Below are 14,153 nucleotides of genomic sequence, written 5' to 3' on the forward strand. Positions count from 1 at the left end.
TTCCAATGAGACAACATAGAAAAGCTTTTTAATTTTTAAAAGAACAACAATTCAATTCAGTTTAGTTAACAAAAACCTGGCAAATAAATCAACTTATCTAGATATATGTGTTACCAGTTTAGAAAATTCAAAATGGACAATAAGAAGAGCTTCTAATTGCAAATCAAGTACAACCACATGCTTTAACAGGATTTGTTTCAACATGTTTTGATTTTGTAGTTGTTATTTGTGTGCTACACAGCATTTATTACCATCCTCACTTCTGTGAATTTGCTGACATCTTCTAATTAAATCTATAAGGAGCACAATATATGTAGTCTTCACAGGCTCTATGGGACACAATATGTAACTTTACCCTGGTCTGTGCACAGCACATGATTTATAGTCTTCAATGAGACTGCAGTGCACAGGATTTATAATCTTGACTTGGTCTGTGCGCCGCACAGGATTTATATTCTTCACTTGGTCTGTGCACCGCACAGGATTTATAATCTTCACTTGGTCTGTGCGCCGCACAGGACTTATATTCTTCACTTGGTCTGTGCGCCGCACAGGAATTTTAGTCTTCAACAGGTCTGTGCGACGCACAGGATTTTTAGTCTTCAACAGGTCTGTGCGGCACACAGGATTTATAGTTTTTTAAAACAGGTCTGTGCGTCGCACAGGATTTATAATCTTCACTTGGTCTGTGCGCCGCACAGGATTTATAATCCTTACTTGGTATGTGTGGTGCAAAGGATTTATATTTATCAATAGGTCTGTGTGCTGGATGGGATTTTTTTCCATGATGTGATATTTAAATTGGTTGTCTATTGTTTCCATGGTAACAAGCTTTGACATGTAAAATCCATGAAATTCATTATTTAGTTAAATTCCATATTAAATAATTACTCCAAATTTAAATAATACAGTGTTGTTACTTAAATCAATGAGGTAGAATTAAGAGATAGCTAAGGCAGTGGTGAAAGCTTTTTTTTTCAAATATCTACATGTAATTTGATTAACATTTTATTTTTTTAGATCTTAATTTATTAGAATAGTGTTATTTTGTATCTAATTAAAGCATAACTTGTAAAGAAAAATGTCATAAATTTGAATAATGGATTGAATTGTTTTCCACATTTAAAAAGTATTTTGGAAATCAGCTGTAATATAAAAACACAGCTTTATTTGTCTACTTACTAAACAAAGCTTTTGATAAGGAATGACTTACATGTATAGATACACTGCTTTTTGTGATATAGGCAAGTTTAAGCGAGTGCTTGAATTACTATTTGTTCAGGGCTATTGTATTGGAATGGGTGTGGGAGGTAAGGAAGGGTAGTTTTTTTTTTGGACATGTCCTTGTGTCATTTATGGGTGTACTTCTATTCAATGTAAATAAAATCACAGAAAGAAGGTCTTGTTTTTAGGGGAATATTTGAAGTCCATATCTGCTAACAACTATTATATTTGAATAAATGTAATGCTTAAAGAATGAATGAAGGGACAAATAACATTGATTCTGCAGTATCTGTATGCAGTAAATTATAACATATACTTGTCTTTGTTATAGATATGTTTTGTATACAGCACATGAAGCTGACATACATGTGTATATGTTGTAGATATGTTTTGTACACAGCCCCTAGAGCTGTAGCCACTACAGGAAGAGGATCATCTGGTGTGGGTTTAACTGCTGCTGTTACCTCAGATCAGGAAACAGGTATGGTCTAACTACTTGGCCAAATGAGTCAAACCCTTAGGGGGGGGGGAAACTCTAGACTGAAAAAATAATGTGTGTAATTCATTGATAACTTCTGTCATAATAACAAAAACCTACTTTTCAGACAAGGTTTAAAGCTGTTTATTGATAGCTTATTAACCTTGTTTGCGAAAAGTAAAGGTGAAAACTGCTGAAGAAATCATAAAATAAACTTTTCCATGTATATAGAAGTATAGTGAAGAAGATCTGAACATTTAATGAACTCTAGTTGGTGTATTTTGTTGAACAGGTATTCTGTGTTCACCTATACAGACAAAATACATGAATATATATGCCAACAAATAATAAAGTAAATAATCTTAAGTTATTATCATATGTTCATGATGTTTGCTTTTTATAAACGTATATTTGTGGGTTTATATAATTGGCTTTTTCTTGTTAAAAAAATAAATGTGGTGATAAGTCCATTATTTTGTTTCTCTACCTTGATCTCTAATGTTTTGAAGGTGAGAGAAGATTAGAAGCAGGTGCTATGGTATTGGCCGATCGTGGTGTGGTTTGTATTGATGAATTTGACAAGATGTCTGACATTGATAGGACAGCTATTCATGAAGTTATGGAACAGGGTCGTGTCACAATTGCCAAAGCTGGTATTCATGCCAAATTGAATGCCAGATGCAGTGTGTTGGCTGCTGCTAATCCAGTATATGGAAGGGTATGTAGTCACTAGATATAACATTTTTTGTTGGTATCTATACTATTAAATGAATTGGGTGGCATCATCTCCACCTTTCATGAGTTCTTCCCTTTTATAGTTACGGTTCTCTAACTTAAGTTCACCTCAAACATTTGTTATAAAACTTATACACAATGCTTATTACCATAAAACTCAGATCAAGTTAGAAATTGGATGGCGTCACTTTTACCGTTCAAGAGTTGTGTTGCCTTTATAAACATTAAAATTGCTGAATTTTTAGTTTCCATTCTGTAACGTTAGTTTGAATCAATCAAATGTTATAAAACTTGTGCACAATGTTTATTACCACAGATCTAGTACAAATTGGGTTGCATTACTTTTACTGTTCTTGAATTGTACCCCTTTATTAATGGATAGATTGCTAAGTTGTGTCATTTCCTTTCTATAACTTTAGTTTTCATCAACCAAATGTTGTGAAACTGAAACAGTGCTTATAACCACAAGACAGGCCAAGAATCCTACATCTATATGTGGAAGTTGACCGGTGCATATTTACAAGTGAATCTGTGTCCCAAATACACATTTTTCATTTATTTTAGTCTTATCTCTTTCATATATATGCATCAGAAAATGTAGATTAGTTATTTAAGTAGCTAGTTTCTATTTACAGTATGACCAGTATAAAAGTCCTATGGAGAATATTGGCTTACAGGATTCACTGTTGTCACGTTTTGATCTTCTGTTTATTGTACTAGACAAGGTAAGTGTGTTAAGAAAGGTTGCCTATGATTTAAATCACCTGGCCTTGCCGTCGTCAAAATTTGTAGAACGATTATCATAGTCGGACTCAAAATTCTATAGTCATAAAATTTTATTCAACACTGGAAGTAGATACTAAATGGGTGCTTGAAACACAAAATCCAGTATTTTGATAGGTTGAATGTTGAGTCTAACTATGATGTTATTGCTGTATCTATAAGGATGATTATGATTGCAACAAGACAACTGTCCAACAGAGTTCAATGAAAGGCCACAGTATGGCCTTTAACAATGAAAAATACAATATCCTAGTAGTCAACTTTAAAAGCTTTAAATGCCCAGACATGAAAAATGTGAAATATTGAATCTGTTTTACTCTGTCATAGTTTTCTTTTTAGTCAGTATTGTGAATAATTATTTTGAGAAACAAATAAAAATGAGCTCCACAGAGACAATTATTTTCTTATCAACATGATTATAGTCTTAGATATGTCCTAGATATCTGAAACCAGTTGTATAAAGGTCAGAACAACTTTGGATTAATTTTTAATAAAATATCCTTATGGTTTGTTTTATTAGATGGATCCAGAAAATGACAGAAAGATATCTGACCATGTTTTACGTATGCATCGTTACAGAAATGCAGGAGAACAGGATGGAGAGGGTAAATATAGAAATGCAAATTGGGGAAAAAATGAATCATGAAAATTTTAGGAAAAAAAATAGAGATTTCAATTTCAAGGTAAGAGTTTTGTGATTTCAGTCTGAGGAAAAGAATTGTACTTCTTACTAATGCATTACATATGGGAGGATTGGCAATTGGTGTCTACAGGGAAAGTATGGAAAGTATTCAGAGGAATATGAGAATATACTCGTAAAAAATAAATGTATCAAAGCTTTAAACATTGATGTTTGCATCATTGGAAATACCTTGTTTCTTACAAAGTGAAAGGCATCACGAATGCATAAGCTCCTTGTTGACTTGAAACATGTTCAATGTGGGATGTTTTATACATTTTGACAATAGTAACAAAATATTCATTAATCCAGCGACTAAACTGAACTCTTTTTGTCCAAGTCCTAACATTTATTTTTTTCAGTGAACCAGTTGAAATTTTAGTTGCCCAAGCAGTTGGGTTTTTTTTCTCAATTGGGTGTATTTCATTATGAAGAGCATGAACTTTAATGTTATGAAATTATTTTAGAAAAATTTTCATCAAGCTACCTGCATTTTCAGGTAATTAGATGTATTTGTGTTGAATTTTGAATAAAGTTTTTTCTTATCTTTCAATCATTGACTTTAATAAATAATTTCCAAATTTACAATAAGTGATAGTTATTTAATACAGAATATCAAAGTTGTTTTAGTTGAGGAAGAGAGGGAAAAAGAAAGAAAAGGTTAAGCTCACCTCTCAAGACATTACTTGAATTTTAAAGAATAACTTCACAATGATTGATTTCCTATCTAATATATATTTGTAGTGAAAATATAAATTTTGCAATGTATATTTTCAGTTCTTCCTTTTGGAAGTGATGTAGATATCTTGGCGACCTCTGACCCCAATGTTGACAAGGAAGATGATGGAGAGACCCCTATTTATGATAAATATGACAAAAGATTACATGGTGAAAATAAAGGAAAATCGTGAGTAAAATAGATGTAAAGTAAAACAAAAATGATTAAACATGAGTTGAGAGAAATGTCGTGCAAGTATCAAAGAGAGAGCAACCTAATGACCCCCCAAAAAATCATAAAATTCATTTAACTGAGAACATGATTGGTGCCAGAATATAACCACTCCAATTTCTATAATTTTCAACATCACCTGAGAAGTGCATATTCCTGCTACAGTCAGATCCCTGAATGATGTTAAATTAGCCAACTATTTACCAGAATGGTGGTTGGGTAAAACAAAGGTTAATAATAAAGAGTGAAATATTGCAACATTGTTAGTCTTGAACAGTTATTATACTTCTTATACACAATTATACTTACTTGTTTATCTTAAATTCTATATTCATATTATAGACTTTCGCCATAAGTTCAATCATGATGAATTATGCAGGCTATACATTTCAACTTGTGCTCTCTTTGCTTTCTTTTGAATAAAATTTATACCGGTGGGCTAGCTTTTAGAGTTTAGATAGCTCTATTAAAAGAAAGAAAAAACACTTTCGTGATGTTGGCATGGTTGAGTAATTCAAAGTGTGATTGTTATAAATATGTTATCACCTAATTATTTGTAGTTAGTGGTTATGTTTTATAATCTCCATGATTATTAAACTGTGGATTCATTATAATTATTCGTTGAATACCAATTTTAGTGGGTAAAGGTGAGCAACGAATTACAAATTTTCTGTTTGCTAAATGTATGTAGAGATTGGCAAACTCATGAAATAAAATATCCACAAAAATGCTAGTTTTCCTTCAATTCACGAAAATTGATACCCACGAAAATAAATAAATCCACAGCCGTACAAAAAATCCCATATATCAAGATTATAATCCTTTTAATATTTCAATGTGTTTGCAGTGGTAGGATAGTGAGTATGCAGTTTATGAGAAAGTACATACATGTAGCCAAAGCCTTAAAACCTGCACTGACCAGAGAGGCTGCAGAATACATTGCTGATGAGTATACAAAGTTAAGAAGTCAAGATAATGTACAGGGAGAAAATCTGGCAAGGGTAAGTTGGCACGTTTACAGCCAATTTCATTAAGTGTGTAGAAAAAAGTATAATCTTTGCTTAGCCTGCTTGTTTGCTAAAGCGCGATGTCATTATTAGAATAGGTATACTACCTCTCCTTTGGAATAGATTGGTTATCTGTAGGACTAGTCTAATCTTAAAGGAGGGTTACTTCATAGTTAATCTATCTAGCAAGCTAACAAATTATATTACCTTAACCTACACATTTGTTGCATTCTGCTGTACCCTTTCATAGACATTATTGGAAAGATTACTATAATGCTTATTTGTTGATGGAAAAAAAGTTGAAGATGGAAAACTTTTTTTTCTAATCCAAGAGACCAATTAAGACAACCTTGTTGATTCATTTGAATAAATTCTAGGGGAGAGAAATCTTTGAAAAGATCTGGTTAGAAAAGAAATTCAGAAAAATCAATCTAAATCCTTAAAAAGAGATATTCCAATTTCAAGCCACAAGATCTGCTATTCATATATAATAAACCATATTTTGATCTTTTTAAAAACTAAACCATTTTATTAACACGGATACTTTATTTCACATTTTACCCTTTCTCGACAACTTAGCAACTATTAAAGTTCATGATTTTCTGATTTGCTTGAAGTAGTTGTTCGCGACAAATTGTATTCTTATAATATTTTTTTTACATACAAAAAAAAATCTCAATAAAATGTAAATTGTAACTTTATTTTTCAGACTCAGCCAGTTACTGCTCGATCACTGGAAACCATGATCCGTCTCGGCACTGCTCATGCTAAAGCTAGATTGAGTAAAACTGTAGACCTGGAAGATGCCCAGGCAGCCATAGAACTCGTACAGTTTGCCTACTTCAAAAAGGTGAGTCTGGTTATAGAACTTGTACAGTTTGCCTACTTCCAAAAGTTGAGTCTGGTTATACACATTGTTAACAACGGGCATTTAGCATGATTATTTGAACATTTTGTGTGCTTCATTTTAGTATCTTAAACTCATTTGGTTCCTATAGGATAACATTTACATATGCATGGACGCTTTAAAACTGAATCATAAACTTTGCTTGCAATATTTTTTCTGTGGCATTAAAAATTATAATGAACCCAGATGGAATAGATATTAAAGTGAATAACACAATTTTTATACCCCCTCTGTAAAAAAAAGTGGGGTACCTCTGTCTGTCCTTCTGTCCAATGAATATTTCCGTCGCATCTTTCTCAGGAACTACATTACAAGCATTTCTGAAATTTGGTTTCAGGGTTTATATAAGTCAGTTATACTGTGAGATGCGTTTTCAGATTCATCACTCAACAACTTCCTGTTTACTGTACCATTTTATCATTTTACACACCATAGCTAAGTTGATAATGTTTGTCACATTTTTCTCAGGAGCTGCAATACATTGCTTTCAAAAATTTAGTTTCAGGGTTTATATAAGTTAGCTATTGCCTATATACCATGTATGCATTTTCAGATTCATCACTGAACAACTTCCTGTTAATCGAAATATTTGGGCAGGAGTATCAACATTACTGCTCACAGTTTCAATCTCCTTATTTTCTGTTTCTGTATTATTAGGTTCTACAGAAGACGAAGAAGAGACAGCGTAAAGACAGCGGTGGGGAAGCTGGACAGAGTAGTGCTGATGAACAGCAAGATGAAGTGGATGGGGAAGTCTCATTTAAAAAGAAATCGTATGTAAATCTTTTATTTAACTTTAAGCTCCTACCGCTAGGCGAAGTTGGAATTAAGTGTTACCCTGGAACGTCCATCTTTCTGTCTGTCCATCCCGAAAGTATTTTCCCATATTATAAACAAGCATGAGCGGGAGCATTTGTGTCCTCAGACGCATTCTTTTATTTTTTTCTAAAAAAAATTACCTGCATAGATGCATTTTATTTACCTATTTACAATATTGGATGAAAACTATAAGATTTAAATGATCATACAACACTCTGTTCCTTATTTTTGTTTTGATAATGGTGATGTCATTCAATATAATGTTTGCCTTCAAATTTTAGAACTTTTTGAAAAAATTCAGAGGATCCTGGAAAGTGTTATGCAGACAGTAAATTATTTCCTATTTATGAAAAAAAAGGTTTTCATGACGACAAAAGTTGGGTCAAACAGGAAAGTGAGATATTGAAATTCTATAAACATGATAAATAAACAATTATGGCAACTTTTTTTTTAAACAGGAAGAAAACAAGAGACAGACGACCATCAAAGAAAGAAGGAGAAGATGGATATGATCCTTATGACTTTGAACAGGATGACACAGCTAGTGAGGACGGTAGGTTTTAAAACAATAATTGAGAAAACAGCACTTGGTCCTTTAGCCTTTAATGGTACAAGACTTGATTTGAGCTGTTGTAAATGTAGATTTATCTATGTGGTAGGTTTTGTCATTTACAATTACCTGGTGTGGATTAATTTAGAGGCACCTGTTTCGTTTACCAATAAGATGTACCATAGAAATTAATTATGTTTTGAAAGGAGTATTTAATTTCAATCTAAATAAAAAGACAGTCTTTTATTTTGAACCTTTTTCAGAATTGGTTGAATCTCAAAAGAAGAAGAAACTGAGAAGAAAAAGTGGACAGGACCAAGCAGAAGATCAAATGCAGACAGATTCTTCAACAAAAACAGCAGAATTCGATGAAAAACGGTAAGAAATCAAGTTTAATCTCAATGTTTGTCTTACTTTGAGAAAACAGTCTTGACGCTTTGCCACAGGCAAAGCAGCACAGGCTTGTAAAAATCATCTCTTAAGGCCAACACAATATAACTTAAATTTTCCAAAAATTGAGCTTTGAGCCTGTAGTTTTAAAATTTATCATGGAGAATGAGAGAGTAGAAAAAAAAGAAAAGTGAATCTTAGGCGTGCTGTTGTCAGATTAACAATATAGTAGTTTAAGATTTGGTCACTTTATTATAAGGTGCATGGTATTTGCTACACAGTTGAATTAGCGTTCGGACATCTCATTTTCATGGAGATAATTGCCTGGGTCTTCTCAGTCATGGTCTTTGAATGTGTTGCTTAGTTTACATGTACTGTGGATTCATTTATTTTCGTGGATTAAGAAAAACTACACTTTAGTGGATATTAGATTTGGTGGCTTTGCCAAAGTGGGCATAAAAGCCAATGAAAAATATGAAATCCTGTGAACTTTTAAATTCATAGTTTATAGAGGAAATCCATGGAAAATTGGTATCCAACGAGAAATTAGGATTCCACGGTATCAGTTTGTGATTCTAAGGTCAGTTTAAGGGTAATTGCATTAGTCATTGGTATTTGCTATGCAGATGTATAAGATTATACAGCTCGTCCCACTTGGTCATGGTCTATTGAATTTCAATATTTTGTTTAGTTATAAACATGTTTATATATTTCCATTTTAATTTCGACATTTGCATTAACTATGAAAACTACTAAAAGAAAGACATTTCTCCGTGTCAACAGTTTATTATAGTTGGCAAGAATATATAAGTTGTTAATTTTGAACACTTGGTAACAGTATGGACAATAATAAATCATTTATTTCATACATATATTCCTTGAGAATACTGTAAATTCAGGAACTATTGGGAACATATATTATTGCAATTTTGTCATTTTAGACTAAAATGTGATTTTAATTTTGGCAATATTGAGAAAAATTCTATTTAGTTCATATCCAAAATTTAAAAACGTGAGATTAACTATTGTGATGATAACCCTGGTGCATTTTTCGCTATAAAAAACATTGCAATAATTTCTGAAATTACAGTAATGAATGTAATGTGTGTTAGGGAAGGAAGTGTCTATTATTTTCAGAGTCTTCCTTGCTTTATTTCTAGCTATCATTAAGTTTTTATTCTACATGTCTACATTTTTACTTTTCACAGATTGAAAATGTTTAGAGCTTCACTTTTCAACCTCTTTAAGTCTGAGCATGCCCAGTCAGTGTCATTAGACAAGGTTCGTGGACAGATGGAAAAAGAACATGCAGGAGAATTCAGTGAAGATGACATTTTTGCCGCAATTGAAAAAATGATGGAGTCAAATCAAGTCATGTTAGCAGACGACGTTGTTTTCTTAATTTAAACTCGAGAATTTCAAATGTGCTATTATAACTGAAAGTGTTTATGGAGTCTGAACCCAACAACCTGATACAATTTCCATAGATATCATAAACAATGAAATTTCAAAAATCAACTTTTTGCAATGAAATTTTTACTAGTTGAATTTAATCTGATGAAATTATAAATTATGTGATAGAAAAATGAATTTGCAAGTATACTGATTGAATTATGAATTTTTACATAAAGATGTTTACTTTAATTTTGGCTATATTGTAAATGTGTACATACAAATATACAGATATCAGAATAAGTAGTTTTCTTTTCATTTAAATTGCCTTGGTTGTCTTGTGTATCACGAATAAGGGAGGTCATTGCTTGGTCAAACTGTATAAATTCTCAACTAAACATGTGGCATTATAGTATATAGTAGTCTTATAAGTGTCAAATGTATGGTGACTTGTTCACTATAATTTTGTTGGTATGCAGCAAGGTTTGTAGTAATATGAAATTAAATGTCTTTGTGTTGATATGCATGTAACATTTGCCACTGGACATTAAGCACCAATCATTATCCATGCAATGAGATCACTTTATAAAGAAATTATTGACAGTCAGATATTTTATATTGAATAGAAATCCCAGTAACCTTTTATGACTCCTGCAAGGGAAGGTGAGACATAGGTTTGCCTTTGTGGCGAGGTTGGCAGTAGTGTATTGAACAATTGATCAGTTTTTATGACTGCAAAAAATAAAATAAAATTGGTTGTATATTGGTATCACGTCGTTTGAAGAGGAATGGTTTCCAGGTAATAACTTTTGAATAAGTAAAAAGAAATCAATAAAATTTTAACACAATGTTTATAACCACAAAAGGAAGCTTTGGATTAATTTGGGGGTTATAATCCCAAAGGTTTAGGAATGAGGGACCCTAAAGGGCCAAAAACAGCATTTATCTACTTTTAGGACAAAAAGTTGTGTATTAGCACTTCAATTGTTCTGAAATTGTACCACATCGTTTAATACCATAAGTAGAAGATTAGGATTATCTTACGGGGTTATTGGGCAAACAGTCTAGGAATTAAGGGCCAAAAACAAGCATTTTTCTAGTTTCAAGACAATAACTTGTGTGTAACTGTATGGATCTCTCTGACATTATACCACAAGTTTCCGTACAACACGGGGAAGGCTAGGATACAGTTTGAGATTAATTTTCCCTATTATGAAGGAATAAGGGGCCAAAAAGAAGCATTTTTCTAGTTAACAAACCATAAATTGTTTCAGTGTATTGATATCTATAAATTTTTACAAGAAGGTTCAATACCACTAAAGGAAGGTTGGGATTGATTATGGGGGTTATGGTCTTGATAGTTTATGAATTGGGGGCCCAAAATAATCATTTTTGTAGTTATCAAACAATAACTTATGTTTAAGTATGCATCTCAGAAATTAAACCACAATTTTCCATACCATGAAGGGGACAGTTGGTTTTGACTTTAGGGGGTAATGGCTCAAAATGTTTCAGAATTTGGTGGCAAAAAAGGGGAAAACTAGGAATTTCTGGTCCATGGACAATTAAGAAAATTGCAGTCTTAAGCAGTGTAAGGGAGGTAATTCTAAAACATTTAACAAACAATATTGGGTATGTTCAGATTTACCTCCCTCACACTACTTGTATATTATGTATAAAAAAATGTCAGGTTTTTGACTAATTGCCAAAAAAAAGGGGGGGTAGTTGTTTTCAATTTTTTTTCTTCAAATTTCTCAAATTCATATTTTTAAATATTCAAAAGAAAAAATCTTTAATTGCGCAATTGTAAGATCTTGACATTTGTTTTCTGTCAGAAACTGATATTAGGTCAAAAATTTGATAGCAATCCATATTCAGAGCTGTATCAAGCTTGAATGTTTTGTCCATACTTGCCCCAAATGTCAGGGTTTGACTTCTGGGGTCTTATAAAGCTGTGCCCTGGGGAGCACCTGGTTTTTAATTGGATATAAGAAGATGAGGTATGAATGCCAATGAGACGAACTCTCCATCCAAGTCACAATTCATAGAAATAAACCAATTTAGGTCAAAGATCAGCCTTCAACACAGCCTTGGCTCACACCAAACATCAAGCTATAAAGGCCCCCACAAATTTGGCTACAAAGTAACAACACTTGGCCAGCACCTCATTAAGAAAGGAACATTAAGTCTATGTTTGCTTTTATTCAATTCAGTGGTTCTCTTAAATAATGTTAAACAAAGTCCCCTGCTGGCGGCCATCTTGGATGATGGATTGACTACAAAGTAACAACACTTGGTCAGCATGTCATAAGGAACATTCATGCCATGTTTGGTTTCATTCCATTCAGTGGTTCTCTAAAAGAAGTCATTTGTATGCATTTCCCATTGGGTCCAATGTTAAACAAAGTCCCCCGCTGGCGGTTATCTTGGACGATGAATCGGCTACAAAGTAACAACACTTGGTCAGCACCTTATAAGGAACATACATGCCATGTTTGGTTTCATTCCATTCAGTAGTTTTCTAAAAGGATTCATTCATATGCATTTCTCTTAGGGTCCTATGTTAAACTAAGTCCCCTGCTGGTGGCCATCTTGGATGCTTGATCTGCTACAAAGTAACAACACTTGGTCATTACCTTATAGGGAACATTCATGACATGTTTGGTTTTATTCCATTCAGTGGTTCTCTAAAAGAAGTCATTTGTATGCATTTCCCAAAGGGTCCAATGTTTAACTAAGTCCCCCGCTGGCGACCATCTTGGATGATTGATTGGCTACAAATTAACAACACTTGGTCAGCACCTTATAGGGAACATTCATGCCATTTGATTTCATTCTATGCAGTGGTTCTCTAAATGAAGTCATTCGTATGCATTTCCAATTTGGTCCAATGTTAAACTTAGTCCCCTGCTGGCGGCCATCTTGGATGATGGATCGGGTACAAAGTAACAACACTTGGTCAGCACCTTATAAGGAACATACATGCCATGTTTGGTTTCATTCCATTCAGTAGTTCTCTAAAAGGATTCATTCATATGCATTTCTCTTAGGGTCCTATGTTAAACTAAGTCCCCTGCTGGTGGCCATCTTGGATGCTTGATCTGCTACAAAGTAACAACACTTGGTCATCACCTTATAGGGAACATTCATGACATGTTTGGTTTTATTCCATTCAGTGGTTCTCTAAAAGAAGTCATTTGTATGCATTTCCCATAGGGTCCAATGTTTAACTAAGTCCCCCGCTGGCGACCATCTTGGATGATTGATTGGCTACAAAGTAACAACACTTGGTCAGCACCTTATAGGGAACATTCATGCCATTTGATTTCATTCTATGCAGTGGTTCTCTAAATGAAGTCATCCGTATGCATTTCCAATTTGGTCCAATGTTAAACTTAGTCCCCTGCTGGCGGCCATCTTGGATGATGGATCGGGTACAAAGTAACAACACTTGGTCAGCACCTTATAAGGATCATTCATGCCATGTTTGGTTTCATTCTATGCATTGGTTCTCTAAAAGAAGTCATTTGTATGCATTTCCAATTTGGTCCAATGTTAAACTTAGTCCCCTGCTGGCGGCCATCTTGGATGATGGATTGGCTACAAAGTAACAACACTTGGTAAACACCTTACAGGGAACATTCATGCCATGTTTGGTTTCATTCCATTCAGTGGTTCTCTAAATGAAGTCATTTGTATGCATTTCCCATAGGGTCCTTTGTTAAACTAAGTCCCCCGATGGCGGCCATCCTGGATAATGGATTGGCTACTAAGTAACAATACTTGGTCAGCACCTTATAAGGAACATTCGTGCCATGTTTGGTTTCATTCCATTCAGTGGTTCTCTAAAAGAAGTCATTTGTTTGCATTTCCCATTGGGTCCTATGTTAAACTAAGGCCCCCGCTTGCGGCCATTTTGGATGATGGATCGGCTTCAAAGTAACAACACTTGGTCAGCACCTTATAAGGAACATTCATGCCATGTTTGGTTTTATTCCATTCTGTGGTTTTCTAGAAAAAGTTCAAAATGTAAAAAGTTAACGACGACGCCGGACGACGAACTCCAAGTGATGAGAAATGCTCACTTGAGCTCAAAATGAGAAACACTTATGAACACACCAACAAACAACTAAACATCAAATTCCTGACTTAGGACAGGTGCAAACAAATGCAGCAGGATTTTAATGGTACCAAACCTGCATCCCTACCTGAAATAATACTGTGGATTCATTAATATTCA

At 33.7% G+C, this 14,153-nt stretch overlaps 1 protein-coding gene across 1 annotated transcript in view; it reads left to right on the forward strand.

The window, feature by feature from the left end:
• The window catches only part of LOC134691167 (zygotic DNA replication licensing factor mcm3-like), a 61,356-nt gene extending 51,137 nt beyond the window's left edge, over positions 1-10,219 (forward strand). The window contains exons 12-22 of the mRNA XM_063551475.1: positions 1,608-1,705; positions 2,212-2,420; positions 3,073-3,162; positions 3,741-3,825; positions 4,677-4,806; positions 5,696-5,849; positions 6,565-6,705; positions 7,420-7,535; positions 8,040-8,134; positions 8,395-8,509; positions 9,730-10,219. Coding sequence (XP_063407545.1) covers positions 1,608-1,705; positions 2,212-2,420; positions 3,073-3,162; positions 3,741-3,825; positions 4,677-4,806; positions 5,696-5,849; positions 6,565-6,705; positions 7,420-7,535; positions 8,040-8,134; positions 8,395-8,509; positions 9,730-9,928 — 1,432 coding nt within the window. The 3' untranslated portion in view covers positions 9,929-10,219. The remainder of the gene's footprint in view (positions 1-1,607; positions 1,706-2,211; positions 2,421-3,072; positions 3,163-3,740; positions 3,826-4,676; positions 4,807-5,695; positions 5,850-6,564; positions 6,706-7,419; positions 7,536-8,039; positions 8,135-8,394; positions 8,510-9,729) is intronic.
• The last annotated feature ends 3,934 nt before the right edge of the window (positions 10,220-14,153 follow it).

This window comes from Mytilus trossulus, chromosome 11 (assembly GCF_036588685.1).
Source record: "Mytilus trossulus isolate FHL-02 chromosome 11, PNRI_Mtr1.1.1.hap1, whole genome shotgun sequence".
NCBI classification, from domain to species: Eukaryota; Metazoa; Mollusca; class Bivalvia; order Mytilida; family Mytilidae; genus Mytilus; species Mytilus trossulus.